Genomic DNA, 21,024 nt, shown 5'->3' with positions numbered 1-21,024 from the left:
AAACGTCAACTCTTTTCTTCTCAGCCGATGCTGCCAGACCTGCTGAGTTTTTCCAGGTAATTCTATTTTTGTTTTGGATTTCCAGCATCCGCAGTTTTTTTGTTTTTTTCTCCCTCTCCATTACCCTGACAGTGTCTCTCCCGCACTTTATCCCCAGTGCAGCATCGAGCGCTCCCAGGGAAAGGACAGCACGGGTTAGATACAGTGTAGTGCTCCATCTACATTTCCCTGACAGTGTGTCCCTCCCCACTTTATACCTGTTGTCAGCATCGAGCACTCCCAGGGCATGTACAGCACGGGTTAGATACAGCGTAGACCTCCGTCTACATTACCCTGATAGTGTGTCGCCCACACTTTATAGCCAGAGTCAGCATTGGGCACTCCCAGGGCAGGTACAGCACGGGTTAGATAGAGTGTAGAGCTCCCTCTACATTACCCTGACAGTGTGTCTCCCGCACTTTATCCCCAGTGCAGCATCGAGCGCTCCCAGGGAAAGGACAGCACGGGTTAGATACAGTGTAGTGCTCCATCTACATTACCCTGACAGTGTGTCGCCCACACTTTATACCCAGTGTCAGCATCGAGTGCTCCCAGTGCAGGTACAGCACGGGTTAGATACAGTGTAGAGCTCCCTCTACATTACCCTGACAGAGTGTCCCACCCCCACTTTATACACAGTGTCAGCATCGAGGACTCCCAGGTCAGGTACAGCACAGGTTAGATAAAGTGTAGAGTTCCCTCTACATTACCTTGACAGTGGGTCCCTCCCCACTTTATACCTAGTGTCAGCATCGAGCGCTCCCAGGGCAGGTACAGCACGGGTTAGATACAGTGTAGAGCTCCCTCTACATTACCCTGACAGTGTCTCTCCCGCACTTTATCCCCAGTGCAGCATCGAGCGCTCCCAGGGAAAGGACAGCACGGGTTAGATACAGTGTAGTGCTCCATCTACATTTCCCTGACAGTGTATCCCTCCCCACTTTATACCTGTTGTCAGCATCGAGCACTCCCAGGGCATGTACAGCACGGGTTAGATACAGCGTAGACCTCCGTCTACATTACCCTGATAGTGTGTCGCCCACACTTTATACCCAGTGTCAGCATCGAGGACTCCCAGGGCAGGTACAGCACGGGTTAGATACAGTGTAGAGCTCCCTCTACATTACCCTGACAGTGTGTCCCTCCCCACTTTATACCCAGCGTCAGCATCGAGCACTCCCAAGGCAGGTACAGCACGGGTTAGATACTGTGTAGAGCTCCCTCTACATTACCCTGACAGTGTGTCCCTCCTACTTTCTACCCAGTGTCAGCATCGAGCGCTTCCAGGGCACCGACAACACTGGTTAGATGCAGTGTAGAGCTCCCTCTACATTAGACTGACATTATGTTCCACTCCACTTTATACAGAGTGTCAGCATCGAGTGCTCCCAGGGCAGGTACAGCACGGGTTAGATAGAGTAGAGCTCCCTCTACATCACCTTGACAATGTGTCCCTCCCCACTTTATACCTAGTGTCAGCATCGAGCGCTCCCAGGGCAGGTACAGCACGGGTTAGATAGAGTGTAGATCTCCCTCAACATTACCCTGACAGTGTGTTCCTCTCCACTTTATACAGAGTGTCAGCATCGAGTGCTCGCGGGACAGGTCCAGCACGGGTTAGATACAGTGTAGACTTCCGTCTACATTACCCTGATAGTGTGTCGCCCGCACTTTATACCCAGAGTCAGCATCGAGCGCTCCCATGGCAGGTATAGCACGGTTTAGATACAGTGTAGAGCTCCCTCTACATTACACTGACAGTGTGTCCCCTACTTTATACCCAGTGTCAGCATCGGGCACTCCCAGGGCAGGTACAGCACGGGTTAGATACAGTGTAGAGCTCCCTCTACATTACCCTGACAGTGTGTCGCCCACACTTTATACCCAGTGTCAGCATCGAGCGCTCCCATGGCAGGTATAGCACGGGTTAGATACAGTGTAGCGCTCCCTCTACGTTACTCTGACAGTGAGTCCCTCCCTCTTTATACCCAGTGTCAGCATCGAGCGCTCGCAGGGCACCTACAACACTGGTTAGATGCAGTGTAGAGCTCCCTCTACATTAGACTGACATTATGTTCTTCTCCACTTTATACCTAGTGTCAGCATCGAGTGCTCCCAGGGCAGGTACAGCACTGGTTAGATACAGTGTAGACCTCCGTCTACATTACCCTGACAGTGTGTCGCCCACACTTTATAGCCAGAGTCAGCATCGGGCACTCCCAGGGCAGGTACAGCACGGGTTAGATAAAGTGTAGAGTTCCCTCTACATTACCTTGACAGAGTGTCCCACCCCCACTTTATACACAGTGTCAGCATCGAGGACTCCTAGGGAAGGTACAGCACGGGTTAGATACAGTGTAGATATCCCTCTACATTACCCTGACAGTGTTTCTCCCGCACTTTATACCCAGTGCAGAATCGAGCGCTCCCAGGGCAGGTACAGCACGGGTTAGATACAGTTTAGAGCTCCCTCTACATTACCCTGACAGTGTGTCTCCCGCATTTATCCCCAGTGCAGCATCGAGCGCTCCCAGGGAAGGTACAGCACGGGTTGGATACAGTGTAGATCTCCCTCAACATTACCCTGACAGTGTGTCCCTCCCCCCACTTTATACCCAGTGTCAGCATCGAGCACTCCCAGGGCAGGTACAGCACGGGTTAGCTACAGGGTAGAGCTCCCTCTCCATTACCCCCACAGTGTGTCCTTCCTCCCACTTTATACCCAGTGTCAGCATCGAGCGCTCCCATGGCAGGTATAGCACGGGTTAGATACAGTGTAGACCTCCGTCTACATTACCCTGACAGTGTGTCCCTCCCCCCACTTTATACACAGTGTCAGCATCGAGAACTCCTAGGGAAGGTACAGCATGAGTTAGATACAGTGTAGAGCTCCCTCTACATTACCCTGACAGTGTGACCCTCCCCCCACTTTATACCCAGTGTCAGCATCGAGCGCTCCCAGTGCAGGTACAGCACGGGTTAGATACAGTGTAGAGCTCCCTCTACATTACCCTGACAGCGTGTGTGTCCCCCCACTTTATACCCAGTGTCAGAATCGAGCGCTCCCAAGGCAGGTATAGAACGGGTTAGATACAGTGTAGGGCTCTCTCTACATTACCCTGACAGTGTGTCCCTCCTACTTTCTACCCAGTGTCAGCATCGAGCGTTCCCAGGGCACCTACAACACTGGTTAGATACAGTGTAGATCTCCCTCTACATTAGACTGACATTATGTTCCTCTCCACTTTATACCTAGTGTCAGCATCGAGTGCTCCCAGGACAGGTCCAGCACGGGTTAGATACAGTGTAGACTTCCGTCTACATTACCCTGACAGTGTGTCGCCCACACTTTATAGCCAGAGTCAGCATCGAGCACTCCCAGGGCAGGTATAGCACGGGTTAGATACAGTGTAGACTTCCGTCTACATTACCCTGACAGTGTGTCGCCCACACTTTATACCCAGTGTCAGCATCGGGCACTCCCAGGGCAGGTACAGCACGGGTTAGATAGAGTGTAGAGCTCCCTCTACATTACCTTGACAGTGTGTCCCTCCCCACTTTATACCTAGTGCAGCATCGAGTGCTCCCAGCGCAGGTACAGCACGGGTTAGATAGAGTGTAGAGCTCCCTCTACATTACCCTGACAGTGTTTCTCCCGCACTTTATACCCAGTGCAGCATCGAGCGCTCCCAGGGCAGGTACAGCACGGGTTAGATACAGTGTAGAGCTCCCTCTACATTACCCTGACAGTGTGTCCCTCCCACTTTATACCTGGTGTCAGCATCGAGCGCTCCCAGGGGAGGTAAAGCACGGTTTTGATACAGAGTAGAGCTCCCTCTACATTACCCTGACAGTGTGTGTGTCCCCCCACTTTATACCCAGTGTCAGCATCGAGCGCTCCCAGGGCACCGACAACACTGATTAGATGCAGTGTAGAGCTCCCTCTACATTAGACTGACATTATGTTCCTCTCCACTTTATACAGAGTGTCAGCATCGAGCTCTCCCAGGGGAGGTACAGCACGGGTTGGATACAGTGTAGATCTCCCTCAACATTACCCTGACAGTGTGTTCCTCTCCACTTTATACAGAGTGTCAGCATCGAGTGCTCGCGGGACAGGTCCACCACGGGTTAGATACAGTGTAGACTTCCGTCTACATTACCCTGATAGTGTGTCGCCCGCACTTTATACCCAGAGTCAGCATCGGGCACTCCCAGGGCAGGTACAGCACGGGTTAGATACAGTGTAGAGCTCCCTCTACATTACACTGACAGTGTGTCCCCTACTTTATATCCAGTGCCAGCATCGAGCACTCACAGGGCAGGTACAGCACGGGTTAGATAGAGTGTAGAGCTCCCTCTACATTACCCTGACAGTGAGTCCCTCCCCCCACTTTATACCCAGTGTCAGCATCGAGCACTCCCAGGACAGGTATAGCACGGGTTAGATACAGTATAGACCTCCCTCTACGTTACACTGACAGTGAGTCCCTCCCCACTTTATACCCAGTGTCAGCATCGAGCGTTCCCAGGGCACCTACAACACTGGTTAGATGCAGTGTAGAGCTCCCTCTACATTAGACTGACATTATGTTCTTCTCCACTTTATACCTAGTGTCAGCAGCGAGTTCTCCCAGGACAGGTTCAGCACTGGTTAGATACAGTGTAGACCTCCGTCTACGTTACCCTGACAGTGTGTCGCCCACACTTTATAGCCAGAGTCAGCATCGGGCACTCCCAGGGCAGGTACAGCACGGGTTAGATAGAGTGTAGATCTCCCTCTACATTACCCTGACAATGTGTCCCTCCCCACTTTATACCCAGTGTCAGCATCGAGTGCTCCCAGGGCAGGTACAGCACGGGTTAGATACAGTGTAGACCTCCGTCTACATTACCTTGACAGTGTGTCGCCCACACTTTATACCTAGTGTCAGCATCGAGCACTCCCAGGGCAGGTACAGCACGGGTTAGATACAGTGTAGAGCTCCCTCTACATTACCCTGACAGTGTGTCCCCCCACTTTATACCTCGTGTCAGCATCGAGCGCTCCCAGGACAGGTACAGCACGGGTTAGATACGGCGTAGACCTCCGTCTACATTACACTGACAGTGTGTCGCCCACACTTTATACCCAGAGTCAGCATCGAGCACTCCCAGGGCAGGTACAGCACGGGTTAGATACAGTGTAGAGCTCCCTCTACATTACCCTGACAGTGTGTCGCCCACACTTTATACCCAGTGTCAGCATCGGGTACTCCCAGGGCAGGTACAGCACGGGTTAGATAGAGTGTAGAGCTCCCTCTACATTACCCTGACAGTGTGTGTCCCTCCCCACTTTATACCTAGTGCAGCATCGAGTGCTCCCAGCGCAGGTACAGCACGGGTTAGATACAGTGTAGATCTCCCTCAACATTACCCTGACAGTGTGTTCCTCTCCACTTTATACAGAGTGTCAGCATCGAGTGCTCCCGGGACAGGTCCACCACGGGTTAGATACAGTGTAGACCTTCGTCTACATTACCCTGATAGTGTGTCGCCCGCACTTTATACCCAGAGTCAGCATCGAGCGCTCCCAGGACAGGTACAGCACGGGTTAGATACAGTGTAGAGCTCCCTCTACATTACACTGACAGTGTGTCCCCTACTTTATACCCAGTGTCAGCATCGAGCACTCACAGGGCAGGTACAGCACGGGTTAGATACAGTGTAGAGCTCCCTCTACATTACCCTGACAGTGTGTCCCCCCACTTTATACCCAGTGTCAGCATCGGGCACTCCCAGGGCAGGTACAGCACGGGTTAGATACAGTGTAGAGCTCCCTCTACATTACCCTGACAGTGTGTCCCTCCTACTTTCTACCCAGTGTCAGCATCGAGCGCTCCCAGGGCAGGTACAGCACGGGTTAGATACAGTGTAGAGCTCCCTCTCCATTACCCCCACAGTGTGTCGCCCACACTTTATACCCAGTGTCAGCATCGAGCGTTCCCAGGGCACCTACAACACTGGTTAGATGCAGTGTAGAGCTCCCTCTACATTAGACTGACATTATGTTCTTCTCCACTTTATACCTAGTGTCAGCATCGAGTGCTCCCAGGACAGGTCCAGCACTGGTTAGATACAGTGTAGACCTCCGTCTACGTTACCCTGACAGTGTGTCGTCCACACTTTATAGCCAGAGTCAGCATCGGGCACTCCCAGGGCAGGTACAGCACGGCTTATATACAGTGTATAGCTCCCTCTACATTACCCTGACAGTGTGTGTCCCCCACTTTATACCCAGTGTCAGCATCGCGCACTCCCAGGGCAGGTACAGCACGGGTTAGATACAGTGTAGACTTCCGTCTACATTACCCTGACAGTGTGTCGCCCACATTTTATAGCCAGAGTCAGCATCGGGCGCTCCCAGGGCAGGTACAGCACGGGTTAGATAGAGTGTAGACCTCCATCTACATTTCCCTGACAGTGTGTCCCTCCCCACTTTATACCCAGTGTCAGCATCGAGCACTCCCAGGGCAGGTACAGCACGGTTTAATTACAGTGTAGAGCTCCCTCTACATTACCCTGACAGTGTGTCCCTCCCCCCAATTTATACCCAGTGTCAGCATCGAGCGCTCCCAGGGCAGGTACAGCACGGGTTAGATAGAGTGTAGAGCTCCCTCTACATTACCCTGACAGTGTGTCCCTCCTACTTTATACCTAGTGTCAGCATCGAGCGCTCCCAGGGCACCTACAACACTGTTTAAATGCAGTGTAGAGCTCCCTCTACATTAGACTGACATTATGTTCCTGTCCACTTTATACAGAGTGTCAGCATCGAGTGCTCCCAGGACAGGTCCAGCACGGGTTAGATAGAGTGTAGACCTCCGTCTACGTTACCCTGACAGTGTGTCGCCCACACTTTATAGCCAGAGTCAGCATCGGGCACTCCCAGGGCAGGTACAGCACGGGTTAGATACAGTGTAGACTTCCGTCTACATTACCCTGATAATGTGTCGCCGGCACTTTATGCCCAGAGTCAGCATCGAGCGCTCCCAGGCCAGGCATATAACGGGTTAGATACAGTGTAGAGCTCCCTCTACATTACACTGACAGTGTGTCCCCTACTTTATACCCAGTGCCAGCATCGCGCACTCCCAGGGCAGGTATAGCACGGGTTAGATACAGTGTAGACCTCCCTCTACGTTACCCTGACAGTGAGTCCCTCCCCACTTTATACCCAGTGTCAGCATCGAGCGTTCCCAGGGCACCTACAACACTGGTTAGATGCAGTGTAGAGCCCCCTCTACATTAGACTGACATTATTTTCTTCTCCACTTTATACCTAGTGTCAGCATCGAGTGCTCCCAGGACAGGTCCAGCACTGGTTAGGTACAGTGTAGACCTCCGTCTACATTACCCTGACAGTGTGTCGCCCACACTTTATAGCCAGAGTCAGCATCGGGCACTCCCAGGGCAGGTACAGCACGGGTTAGATAAAGTGTAGAGTTCCCTCTACATTACCTTGACAGTGGGTCCCTCCCCACTTTATACCTAGTGTCCGCATCGAGCGCTCCCAGGGCAGGTACAGCACGGGTTAGATAAAGTGTAGAGTTCCCTCTACATTACCCTGACAGTGTGTCCCTCCACACTTTATACCTAGTGTCAGCATCAAGTGCTCCCAGGGCAGGTACAGCTCGGGTTAGATACAGTGTAGAGCTCCCTCTACATTACCCTGACAGTGTGTCGCCCACACTTTATACCCAGTGTCAGCATCGAGTGCTCCCAGGGCAGGTACAGCACGGGTTAGATACAGTGTAGAGCTCCCTCTACATTACCCTGACAGTGTGTCTCCCGCATTTATCCCCAGTGCAGCATCGAGCACTCCCAGAGAAAGTACAGCACGGGTTAGATACAGTGTAGTGCTCCATCTACATTACCCTGATATTGTGTCCCTCCTCCCACTTTATACCCAGTGTCAGCATCGAGCGCTCCCAGGGCAGGTACAGCACGGGTTAGATACAGTGTAGAGCTCCCTCTACATTACCCTGACAGTGTGTCCCCTACTTTATACCCGTTGCCAGCATCGGGCACTCCCAGGGCAGGTACAGCGCGGGTTAGATACAGTGTAGATCTCCCTCTACATTACCCTGACAGTGTGTCCCTCTCCCCACTTTATACCCAGTGTCAGCATCGAGCGCTCCCAGGACAGGTACAGCACGGGTTAGATACAGTGTAGATCTCCCTCTACATTACCCTGACAGTGAGTCCCTCCCTCTTTATACCCAGTGTCAGCATCGAGCACTCCCAGGGCACCTACAACACTGGTTATATACAGAGTAGAGCTCCCTCTACATTAGACTGACATTATGTTCCTCTCCACTTTATACCCAGTGTCAGCATCGAGTGCTCCCAGGACAGGTACAGCATGGGTTAGATACAGTGTAGAGCCCCCGCTACATTACCCCGACAGTGTGTCTCTCCCCTCACTTTATACCCAGTGTCAGCATCGAGCGCTCCCAGGGCAGGTACAGCACGGGTTAGATACAGTGTAGAGCTCCCTCTGCATTACCCCGACAGTGTGTCCCTCCTCCCACTTTATACCCAGTGTCAGCATCGAGCGCTCCCAGGGAAGGTACAGCACGGGTTAGATACAGTGTAGAGCTCCCTCTACATTACCCTGACAGTGTGTCCCTCCTACTTTATACCCAGTGTCAGCATCGAGCGCTCCCAGGACAGGTACAGCACGGGTTAGATAGAGTGTAGAGCTCCCTCTACATTACCCTGACAGTGTGTCCCTCCCTACTTTATACCTAGTGTCAGCATCGAGCGCTCCCAGGGCAGGTACAGCACGGGTTAGATACAGCGTAGACTTCCGCCTACATTGCCCTGATAGTGTGTCGCCCGCACTTTATACCCAGAGTCAACATCGAGCACTCCCACGGCAGGTATAGCACGGGTTAGATACAGTGTAGAGCTCCCTCTACATTACCCTGACAGTGTGTCCCTCCTACTTTATACCCAGTGTCAGCATCGAGTGCTCCCAGGACAGGTCCAGCACGGGTTAGATACAGTGTAGACCTCCGTCTACGTTACCCTGACAGTGTGTCGCCCACACTTTATAGCCAGAGTCAGAATCGAGCGCTCCCAGGGCACCTACAACACTGGTTAGATGCAGTGTAGAGCTCCCTCTACATTACCCTGACAGTGTGTGTCCCCCACTTTATACCCAGTGTCAGCATCGAGCGCTCCCAGGGCAGGTACAGCACGGGTTAGATACAGTGTAGAGCTCCCTCTACATTACCCTGACAGTGTGACCCTCCCACTTTATACCCAGTGTCAGCATCGAGCGCTCCCAGGACAGGTACAGCACGGGTTAGATACAGTGTAGAGTTCCCTCTACGTTACCCTGACAGTGTGTGTCTCTCCCCCCACTTTATACCCAGTGTCAGCATCGAGCGCTCCCAGGGCAGGTACAGCACGGGTTAGATAAAGTGTAGAGTTCCCTCTACATTACCTTGACAGTGGGTCCCTCCCCACTTTATACCTAGTGTCAGCATCGAGCGCTCCCAGGGCAGGTACAGCATGGGTTAGATACAGTGTAGATCTCCCTCTACATTACCCTGACAGTGTGTCTCCCCCACTTTATCCCCAGTGCAGCATCGAGCGTTCCCAGGGAAAGTACAGCACGGCTTATATACAGTGTAGATCTCCCTCTACATTACCCTGACAGTGTGTGTCCCCCACTTTATACCCAGTGTCAGCATCGAGCGCTCCCAGGGCAGGTACAGCACGGGTTAGATACAGTGTAGAGCTCCCTCTACATTACCCTGACAGTGTGTCCCTCCCACTTTATACCCAGTGTCAGCATCGAGCGCTCCCAGGGCAGGTACAGCACGGGTTAGATACAGTGTAGATCTCCCTCTACATTACCCTGACAGTGTGTCCCTCCCTACTTTATACCTAGTGTCAGCATCGAGTGCTCCCAGGACAGGTACAGCACGGGTTAGATAGAGTGTAGAGCTCCCTCTACATTACCCTGACAGTGTGTCCCTCCCTACTTTATACCTAGTGTCAGCATCGAGCTCACCCAGGACAGGTACAGCACGGGTTAGATACAGTGTAGATCTCCCTCTACATTACCCTGACAGTGTGTCCCTCCTACTTTATACCCAGTGTCAGAATCGAGCGCTCCCAGGGCACCTACAACACTGGTTAGATGCAGTGTAGAGCTCCCTCTACATTACCCTGACAGTGTGTGTCCCCCACTTTATACCCAGTGTCAGCATCGAGCGCTCCCAGGGCAGGTACAGCACGGCTTATATACAGTGTAGAGCTCCCTCTACGTTACCCTGACAGTGTGTCGCCCACACTTTATAGCCAGAGTCAGCATCGGGCACTCCCAGGGCAGGTACAGCACGGCTTATATACAGTGTATAGCTCCCTCTACATTACCCTGACAGTGTGTGTCCCCCACTTTATACCCAGTGTCAGCATCGCGCACTCCCAGGACAGGTACAGCACGGGTTAGATAAAGTGTAGAGTTCCCTCTACATTACCTTGACAGTGGGTCCCTCCCCACTTTATACCTAGTGTCAGCATCGAGCGCTCCCAGGGCAGGTACAGCACGGGTTAGATACAGTGTAGAGCTCCCTCTACATTACCCTGACAGTGTGTCTCCCGCACTTTATCCCCAGTGCAGCATCGAACGCTCCCAGGGAAAGTACAGCACGGGTTAGATACAGTGTAGTGCTCCATCTACATTTCCCTGACAGTGTGTCCCTCCCCACTTTATTCCTGGTGTCAGCATCGAGCGCTCCCAGGGCAGGTACAGCACGGGTTAGATACAGTGTAGAGCTCCCTCTACATTACCCTGACAGTGTGTCGCCCACACTTTATACCCAGAGTCAGCATCGAGCTCTCCCAGGGCAGGTACAGCACGGGTTAGATACAGCGTAGACCTCCGTCTACATTACCCTGACAGTGTGTCGCCCACACTTTATACCCAGTGTCAGCACCGAGCACTCCCAGGGCAGGTACAGCACGGGTTAGATACGGCGAAGATCTCCCTCTACATTACCCTGACAGTGTGTCGCCCACACTTTATACACAGTGTCAGCATCGAGCACTCCCAGGACAGGTTCAGCACGGGTTAGATACAGTGTAGAGCTCCCTCTACATTACCCTGACAGTGTGTCCCTCCCCACTTTATACCCAGTGTCAGCACCGAGCACTCCCGACCACCGTCACCTTTGCACTCAAATCCAAGACAACAAACTGGAGATTTGTTTTTTTGGAACGATTTACTGGTGTAAATAATGTTCGCGGGGGACACAGAGGGAAGAGAAAAACGAGGCTTTGGTTGGGCGATAAACTAGTCGCCTTCCGCTCCCTCGCCTGTCTCACCGGCCCAAATTTGGTGAAGCCAGATGTGGAAGATTGTGGCGACAGGAAGCCAGTGGACAGATGTCCTCAGAGGGTGCGTGAGGGAGGGGCTCTGCAGGTCACTCTAATTTGGCGGCGGTGGCGGGGGGGGCGGTGGTGGGGGCAGGGGAGAAAATGATTTGCAGCCAAACTCCAGCTGGTCCCCTGGCTTTGGGGGTGGGTGGGTTGGGTGGGGGTGGGGCTGGGGGAAATTCCAGTGAGAATCGGCTGGCCGTCTCCGCAGTCCCTTTGGTGCAGTCTCTCTTCCACGCCGAAGCTTCGGGGTAGAGCGAGGAGGCTTTCGAGACCCCGTTGTTCACTCCACCGTCATTCGTACTGCACTGCTGACGAACGGTGACTGCTCCAACTGCTAGAGAGAGAGAGAGAGACGCAGAGTTAGAGCGCAGGCTGGTGTTTGTCACCCCTTTCCTTCCCTCCCCAGATCAGTCCCTGTCTCTCTCTCCTTTCCTCCCCAGCACTCACACACACTCCCACTCTCTCTCTCTCTCTCTCTCTCTCCCTCTCCCCCGTAAGGGATGCGGGGAGGCGGGCGGGAGAGTGCAGTTGAGCTGGACCCTCGTCACCATCGTACCGACCGGCGGGGCTGGCTCCTCCAGGGGCCGCTCCTAGCCCCCTCCTGCCCTTGAGCGGTGGCGTGCCGGGTCAGGGCGGTTAACCTTTGACCTGCGCCACCCCCACCCCCCCCCCCGCAGGGTCGCAGAGGGTCCAACCGTCTGTGCCTCTCCCATTGCGTCCACTCGTCAAGAACGTGGAAACCATGAGCAGCAGGAGGCCACACTGAGGGAGCACTGCATTGTTGGAGGGTCAGTACTGAGGGACTGCCGCACTGTCGGAGGGTCAGTACTGAGGGAGCGCCGCACTGTCGGAGGGTCAGTACTGAGGGAGTGCCGCACTGTCGGAGGGTCAGTACTGAGGGAGCGCCGCACTGTCGGAGGGTCAGTACTGAGGGAGCGCCGCACTGTCGGAGGGTCAGTACTGAGGGAGTGCCGCACTGTCGGAGGGTCAGTACTGAGGGAGCGCCGCACTGTCGGAGGGTCAGTACTGAGGGAGTGCCGCACTGTCATAGGGTCATTACTGAGGGTGTGCCGCACTGTCGGAGGGTCAGTACTGAGGGAGCGCCGCACTGTCGGAGGGTCAGTACTGAGGGAGTGCCGCACTGTCATAGGGTCATTACTGAGGGTGTGCCGCGCTGTCAGAGTGTCAGTACTGAGGGAGTGCTGCACTGTCAAAGGGTCAGTACATAGGAGTAGGCCATTCGGCCCTTCGATCCTGCTCCTCCATTCATCATGCTGGTGGCTGATCATCCAATTCAATAACCTGCTCCCGCTTTCTCCCCATATCCTCTGATCCCTTTCACCCCAAGAGCTATATCTAACTCCTTCTTGAAAAACATACAATGTTTTGGCCTCAACTACTTTCTGTGGTGATGAATTCCACAGACTCACTGCTCTCTGGGTGAAGACATTTCTCCTCATCTCAGTCCTAAATGGTCTACCCCGTATCCTCAGACTGTGACCCCTGGTTCTGGACTCCCCCACCATCGGGAACATCCTTCCTGCATCTACCCTGTCTAGTCCTGTTAGAATTTTATAGGTTTCTATGAGATCCCCCCTCATTCTTCTGAACTCCAGCGAATATAATCCTAACCGATTCCATCTCTCCTCATATGTCAGTCCCGTCGTCCCAGGAATCAGTCTGGTAAACCTTCGCTGCACTCCCTCTATAGCAAGAACATCCTTCCTCAGATAAGGAGACCAAAACTGCACACAATATTCCAGGTGTGGTCTCACCAAGGCCCTGTACAATTGCAGAAAGACATCCCTGTTCCTGTACTCGAATCCTCTTGCTGTGAAGGCCAACATACCATTTAAAAATAGATGGACTTGTATTTCTATAGTCCCATTCACAGATGCCCCAAGGGGTTAAACAGCTGGTGAAGTGGGTTTGAAGTACAGCCACCACCTTCAAGTAGGATGTGAGGCAGCAAAAATGTGCACAGGAAGATGCCATATCCCACAAAGTTATAGTCATCAGAAAACCTGTTATTGTTTTCTCATAACAGCCATAGAGGGATAAATATTGAGCCTTGGACACCAGGTAAAACTCTCCTGCTTCTCTTCAATGTAGTACCATTGCATTTTTTTTATATCCACCTCAGAGAAAGACCTCGGTTTAACGTCTCATTTGGAATTTAGAACTTTTGAGTGGGGTGCTCCCTCAGCACTGACCCTTCGACAGTGCAACGCTCCCTCAGGACTGACCCTCCGACAGTGCGGCGCTCCCTCAGTACTGACGATCTGACAGTGTGGTGCTCCCTCAGCACTGACCCTCCAACAGAGCGGCGCTCCCTCAGTACTGACCCTCCGACAGTGCGGCACTCCGTCAGTACTGACCCTCCGACAGTGCGGCGCTCCCTCAGTACTGACCCTCCGACAGTGCGGCCCTCCCTCAGCACTGAGCCTCCGACAGTGCGGCGCTCCCTCAACACTGACCCTCCGACAGTGCGGCGCTCCCTCAACACTGACCCTCCGACAGTGCGACGCTCCCTCAGTACTGGCCCTCCGACAGTGCGGCGCTCCCTCAGTACTGACCCTCCGACAGTGCGGCGCTCCCTCAGTACTGACCCTCCGACAGTGCGGCACTCCCTCAGTACTGACCCTCTGACAGTGCGGCACTCCCTCGGCACTGGCAGTGAGATTGTCAGCCTGTACCCATGTCTCCAGAGTGGGACTCGAACCCCCAACCATCTGTCCGAGACGAGAGTGGACCGACCGACTCAGCCATGACTGACCTGTTCACATGGACGCAGGTCATGGAGAGTGAAAGGTTAGTGCTGTGTGAAACATCTGATTTTGCACTGGGACAACATCCTAGGGTTTACCATTGACCAGAAACTGATCTGGACCAGCCATATAAATACTGTGGCCACAAGAGCAGGTCAGAGGCTGGGAATCCTGCGGACAGTCACTCACCTCCTGACTCCCCAAAGCCTGTCCACCATCTACAAGGCACAATTCAGGAGTGTGATGGGACACTCCCCGCTTGCCTGGATGAGTTGCAGCTCCCACAACACTCAAGAAGCTCCACACCATCCAAGACAAAGCAGCCCCGCTTGATCGGCACCCCATCCACAAACATTCACTCCCTCCACCACCGACGCACAGTAGCAGCAGTGTGTGTACCATCTACAAGATGCACTGCAGCAACTCACCAAGGCTCCTTCGACAGCACCTTCCAAACCCACCACCTCTACCATCTAGAAGGACAAGGGCAGCAGACACATGGGGAACACCAGCACCTGGAAGTTCCCCTCCGAGCCGCTCACCATCCCGACTTGGAAATATATCGGCCGTTCCTTCACTGTCGCTGGGGTCAAAATCTTGGAACTCCCTCCCTAAAAGCGCTGTGGGTGTACCTACACCACAGGGACAAAATCCTGGAACTCCCTCCCTAACCACTGTAGGTGTACCTACACCACATAGACAAAATCCTGGAACTCCTTCCCTAGCAACGCTGTGGGTGTACCTACACCACAGGGACAAAATCCTGGAACTCCTTCCCTAACAGCACTGTGGGTGTACCTACACCAAAGGGGACAAAATCCTGGAACTCCCAACTTAACAGCGCCGTGGGTGTACCTACACCACACGGACAAAATCCTGGAACTCCCTCCCTAACAGCACCGTGGGTGTACCTACACCACACGGACAAAATCCTGGAACTCCCTCCGTAACAGCTCCGTGGGTGTACCTACACCACACGGACAAAATCGTGGAACTCCCTCCCTAACAGCGCTGTGGGTGTACCTACACCACACGGACAAAATCCTGGAGCTCCCTCCCTAACAGCACCGTGGGTGTATCTACACCACAGGGACAAAATCCTGGAACTCCCTCCCTAACAGCACCGTGGGTGTACCTACACCACACGGGACAAAATCCTGGAACTCCCTCCCTAACAGCGCCGTGGGTGTACCTGCACCACACGGACAAAATCCTGGAACTCCCTCCCTAACAGCGCCGTGGGTGTACCTACACCACACGGACAAAATCCTGGAACTCCCTCCCTAACAGCGCCGTGGGTGTACCTACACCACACGGACAAAATCCTGGAACTCCCTCCCTAACAGCACTGTGGGTGTACCTACACCACACGGACAAAATCCTGGAACTCCCTAACAGCGCCGTGGGTGTACCTACACTACAGGGACAAAATCCTGGAACTCCCTCCCTAACAGCGCCGTGGGTGTACCTACCCCAGACGGACAAAATCCTGGAACTCCCTCCCCAACAGCGCCGTGGGTGTACCTACACCACACGGACAAAATCCTGGAACTCCCTCCCTAACGGCGCCGTGGGTGTACCTACACCACACGGACAAAATCCTGGAACTCCCTCCCTAACAGCGCCGTGGGTGTACCTACACCACACGGACACCCACCACCTTCTCAAGGGGGCAATTAGGGATGGGCAATAAATGCTGGGCCTAGCCAGAGACTCCCACATCCCACAAATAGATATTTTTAAAAAAGAGGAGCTCACTGCCTCTCCAGTGCACTCACCTCAGAACCGGCATCTCCCCCGTATTAATGCACAGATTTTCTCATGGTTTCCAACACCGCATGCGTATCTGGGAACTTGAGTCTACGAGGAGGCCCCTTTTTAATCCCACTCCAGAGTACCACCTCTGTGTGGAACAGGAAGGAAGGAAGGAGTAAACAGATTGAAATCATCTCCGCAAACACGCCCTAGACACAAGAGCCTAAGAAACAGGAGCGGCAGGAGTCCATTCGGCCCCTCGAGTCCCCCCCCCCCCCCCAACCGCCTCCATTCAATTAGATCACGAGGGATCTCCTACCTCAATTCCACTTTCCGGCCCCCCACCTCCCCATATCCTTTAATTCCCTCAGCGTCCAAAAATCCCTCCATTTCGGAAGATCGAGAGGAGATTTGATCGAGGTGTTCAAAATCGTGAGGGGTCTGGACAGAGTCGATCGGGAGAAACTGTTTCCATTGGCGGAAGGATCGAGAACCAGGGGGACACAGATCAAAGGTAATTGGTGAAAGAAGCAACGGCAACATAAGGAGAAACCTTTTCACACATCGAGTGGTTAGGATCTGGAATGCACTGTCTGAGAGTGTGGGGGAGACAGGGTCAATCGAGTGGTTAGGATCTGGAACGCGCTGTCTGGGAGTGTGGGGAGACAGGGTCAATCGAGTGGTTAGGATCTGGAATGCACTGTCTGAGAGTGTGGTGGAGACAGGGTCAATCGAGTGGTTAGGATCTGGTACACACTGTCTGAGAGTGTGGGGGAGACAGGGCCAATCGAGTGGTTAGGATCTGGAACGCACTGTCTGAGAGTGTGGGGGAGACAGGGTCAATCGAGTGGTTAGGATCTGGAACGCACTGTCTGAGAGTGTGGGGGAGACAGGGTCAATCGAGTGGTTAGTCTCTGGAACGCACTGTCAGATTGTGATGGAGACAGTGTTGGTATTTATTTCGAGAGTACTAGAATATAAAAGCAGGGATGTGCTGCTGAGGCTTTATAAGGCTCTGCTCAGACCACATTTAGAATATTGTGAGCAATTTTGGGTCCCGTATCTCAGGAAGAATGTGCTGGCCCTAGAGTGGGGTCCAGAGGAGATTCACGAGAACGATCCCAGGAATGAAAGGCTTCACATTATGAGGAACGTTTGAGGACTCTGGGTCTATACTCGATGGATGAGATGGGGGGGGGGGGCGGATCTGATTGAAACTTACAGAATACTGAAAGGCCTGGATAGAGTGGACGTGGGGAAGATGTTTCCATTAGTAGGAGAGACTAGGACCCGAGGGGCACAGCCTCAGAGTAAAGGGAAGACCTTTTAGAACAGAGATGAGGAGAAACTTCTTTAGCCAGAGAGTGGTGAATCTATGGAATTCTTTGCCACAGAAGGTGGTGGAGACCAGGTCATTGAGTGTATTTAAGACCGAGATAGATAGGTTCTTGATAGGTAAGGGGGGTCAGAGGTTACGGGGGAGAAGACGAGAGAATGGGGTTGAGAAACTTATCAGCCGTGATTGAATGGCGGAGCAGACTCGATGGACCGAATGGCCTAATTTCTGCTCCTATGTCTTATGGTCTTATGGACTGGACACAGGGATGGACAGACTGGACGCAGGGATGGACAGACTGGACGGAGGGATGGACGGACTGGACGGAGGGATGGACGGACTGGACGCAGGGATGGACGGACTGGACGCAGGGATGGACAGACTGGACGCAGGGATGGACAGACTGGACGCAGGGGTGAGGTTTCCTCTGGCTGGGGTGGGGGGGTTCAAAAACAAGGGGTCACAGTCTGAGGATATGGGGCAGGCCATTTGGGACTGAGATGAGGAGAAACCTCTTCACTCGGAGGGTGGTGAAACTGTGGAATTCTCCACCACCGAACACAGCAGAGGCCGGGGTCACTGAGTATATTTGAGAAGGAAATAGATAGATTTCTGGACTCTGAAGGTGTCAACGGGTAGGGGGAGAGAGCGGGAGTGCGGCGCTGAGATAGAGGATCGGCCGTGATCGTACTGAATGGGGGAGCAGGCTCGGGGGGCTGAATGGCCTCCTCCTGCCCCTAGTTTCTATGTTTCCGTCCCTACGTCTCCCGTGACCTCCAACTTTATTCACAAGCCTGCTCCGTGTCGGGAAATGGGGCAGACTCGTTCGGCGGGGGGGGAGGTGGTTATGCCAATCGTTGTGGTGGGGGGAGGTCGGGGGTGGGGGGTGGTGGTGGAATCCTCAACTGCTGAGCATGGTACCTGGGTTGTTCCTGCTAGGGCAACCCTCTCATCTCAACAGTCGGCGTGGCGATGAACTGTCGCAGGAGATGGCCACCCCCCAATTTGGCAGGAAGAATAAAAAAAGCAGAGTGTTACTTAAACGGAGACCGTCTGCAGAATTCCACGGCGCAGAGGGATCTGGGCGTTCTAGTGCACGAGTCACAAAAAGTTAGTCTGCAGGTACAGCAAGTGATTGAGAAGGAGAATGGAATGGGATCCTTTATTACCAGAGGGGTTGAACATAAAAGTAAGGACGTTATGCTTCAGTTATACAGGGCGTTGGTGAGATCGCATCTCGAATACCGTGTGCAGATTTGTCTCCTTATTTAAGGAAGGATGTAAATGTATTGGAGGTGGTTCAGAGGGGGTTTACTAGATCGATACCTGGAATGAGTGGGTTGTCTTATGAGGAAAGGTTGGACAGACTGGGCTTGTTTCCACTGGAGTTTAGAAGAGCGAGGGGTGATTTGATTGAAGTTTACAAGATCCTGAACGGTATTGACAAGGTGGAGGTGGAAAGGGTGTTTCCTCTTGTGGGGGAGTCCAGAACAAGAGGGGTCACTGTTTTAAAATTAGGCCCTTTTAGGACAGAGATGAGGAGAAATTGTTTTCTCTCCGAGGGTTGTGCGAGTTTGGAACTATCAGCCTCCGAAGGAGGTGGAGGTGGGGGTCACTGAATATTTTTAAGGCAGAGTTAGAGAGATTCTTGTCAGGCAAGGGGGTCAAAGGTTAATGGGGGTAGATGGGAATGTGGGAATCGAAACACAAGATGATCAGGCATGGCGGAACAGGCTGGAGGGGCCAAATGGCCTCCTCCCATTCCTATTTCTTACGTTCCTGCAGAGACAGACCCGGGCGTGCGCCAGCTCTCTCTCTCTCTCACCCTTGCCCTCCTGCGTCACCAGCGTGATTTCGAAGCTGTTCCTCCGAGGCTTGTCCGGGTTCAGCTGCACCTCGATGCCCCCGAATTCCTTGCGCAAAGCCTCCACGAGGGCCATGGCGTTGCGGTGATACACTCGTCAGCTGGTGCTGAGAGAGAGAGAGAGAAAGTAACAGAGGGAGCCGGAGAGATGGGTGAGGTGGTGAGGGGACTGTCATTGGGACCTGAAAAATGGAATGGAAGAAACCAATCCAGGCCTGGGGTGACAAGTGGCAAGTAACATTCACACCACACAAGTGTCAGGCAATGACCATCTCCAACAAGAGAGAATCCAACCATTCAATGGCATCACCATCGATGAATCTCCCACTATCAACATCCTGGGGTTTTACCATTGACCAGAAACTGAACTGGGACCAGCCATATAAATACTGTGGCTACAAGAGCAGGTCAGAGGCTGGGACTCCTGTGGAGAGTCACTCACCTCCTGACTCCCCAAATCCTGTCCACCATCTACAAGGCACAAGTCAGGAGTGGGATGGGATACTCCCCACTTGCCTGGATGAGTTGCATCTCCGACAACACTCAAGAAGCTCGACACCGTCCAGGACAAAGCAGCCCCGCTTGATCGGCCCCCCCCATCCACAAACATTCACTCCCTCCCCCACCGACGCACAGTAGCAGCAGCGTGTGTACCATCTACAAGATGCACTGCAGCAACTCACCAAGGCTCCTTCGACAGCGCCGCACAAACCCACCACCTCTACCATCTAGAAGGACAAGGGCAGCAGACACATGGGGAACACCCACCGCCTGGAAGTTCCCCTCCGAGTCCCTCACCATCCCAACTTTGGAATATATCGGCCGTTCCTTCACTGTCGCTGGGTCAAAATCCTGGAACTCCCTCCCTAACAGCGCTGTGGGTGTACCTACACCACACGGACAAAATCCTGGAACTCCCTCCCTAACAGCACTGTGGGTGTACCTACACCACACGGACAAAATCCTGGAACTCCCTCCCTAACAGCACTGTGGGTGTACCTACACCACACGGACAAAATCCTGGAACTCCCTCCCTAACAGCGCCGTGGGTGTACCTACACCACAGGGACAAAATCCTGGAACTCCCTCCCTAACAGCGCTGTGGGTGTACCTACACCACACGGGACAAAATCCTGGAACTCCCTCCCTAACAGCACTGTGGGAGTACCTACACCACACGGGGACTGCTGCGGCTCAAGGAGGCAGCTCACCCACCCCACCACCTTTCTTAAGGGGGCAATTCGGGACATGGGGCAATAAACGCGGCCAGCGAAACCCACATTCCGCGAATTTTTTTTTAAAACGTTATCCCCTTGTGGGATCTTGCTGTGCTCAAAGCGGCTGCAGCATCTCCTTCCACAATAAACCTCGCCTCCCCCTACCCTCTCGAAGTCGCGCGTCACCCCTTACTTGAGCTGACCTTCAGCCGGTCCGCGCCCAGGCGGAACATTCCGGATTTTTACAAGCTCCCCACCCACCCCCCCCCCCCCCCCCACGTGCCTGAATTTCCTCATCGGGATAATTCCCTCTTCCTTTTCAAAAGTGGCGTCGGCTGGTTGGGGGGGGGGGGGTAAATCCTGGGCCCCAAGAATTCGGGCACTTAACTCTTCCTCCAATAGGCCGAGGCGGGCGGTGGCGGTGCTGGGGGGCCCAAGGAGGGAGGGGGCCACGGTGAGATCCCCGCGCACCTATTTGACCGGGTGCGCTGCGCAAACGGAAAAGGCCAGCTCACTCCGTCTCCGGGTCCGAGTCCGCTCTGGATCGAAGCCGGTGTTGTCCGGTTAAGGGGACCGCTGCGGGCAGGCCACGGCTGGTTACCGTGGCGA

The 21,024-nt window shown here is 53.6% G+C and overlaps 1 protein-coding gene across 2 annotated transcripts in view; it reads right to left on the bottom strand.

The window, feature by feature from the left end:
- Window positions 1-11,608: 11,608 nt before the first annotated feature.
- selenoh (selenoprotein H) overlaps window positions 11,609-21,024 on the bottom strand; it is an 11,930-nt gene continuing 2,514 nt past the window's right edge. The window contains exons 2-4 of one of the 2 annotated variants that reach the window (XM_041174029.1): window positions 19,160-19,305; window positions 16,022-16,146; window positions 11,609-11,809 (exon numbers count right to left, since the gene is read on the bottom strand). In XM_041174029.1, coding sequence (XP_041029963.1) covers window positions 16,046-16,146; window positions 19,160-19,305 — 247 coding nt within the window. In that variant the 3' untranslated portion in view covers window positions 11,609-11,809; window positions 16,022-16,045. The remainder of the gene's footprint in view (window positions 11,810-16,021; window positions 16,147-19,159; window positions 19,306-21,024) is intronic. The other variant, XM_041174030.1, reaches the window with a different exon arrangement.

This window comes from Carcharodon carcharias, chromosome 24 (genome assembly GCF_017639515.1).
Source record: "Carcharodon carcharias isolate sCarCar2 chromosome 24, sCarCar2.pri, whole genome shotgun sequence".
Taxonomy (NCBI): domain Eukaryota; kingdom Metazoa; phylum Chordata; class Chondrichthyes; order Lamniformes; family Lamnidae; genus Carcharodon; species Carcharodon carcharias.
The sequence above is the reverse complement of the archived record's forward strand: the minus strand, read 5'-3'. Positions and strand labels throughout refer to the sequence as shown.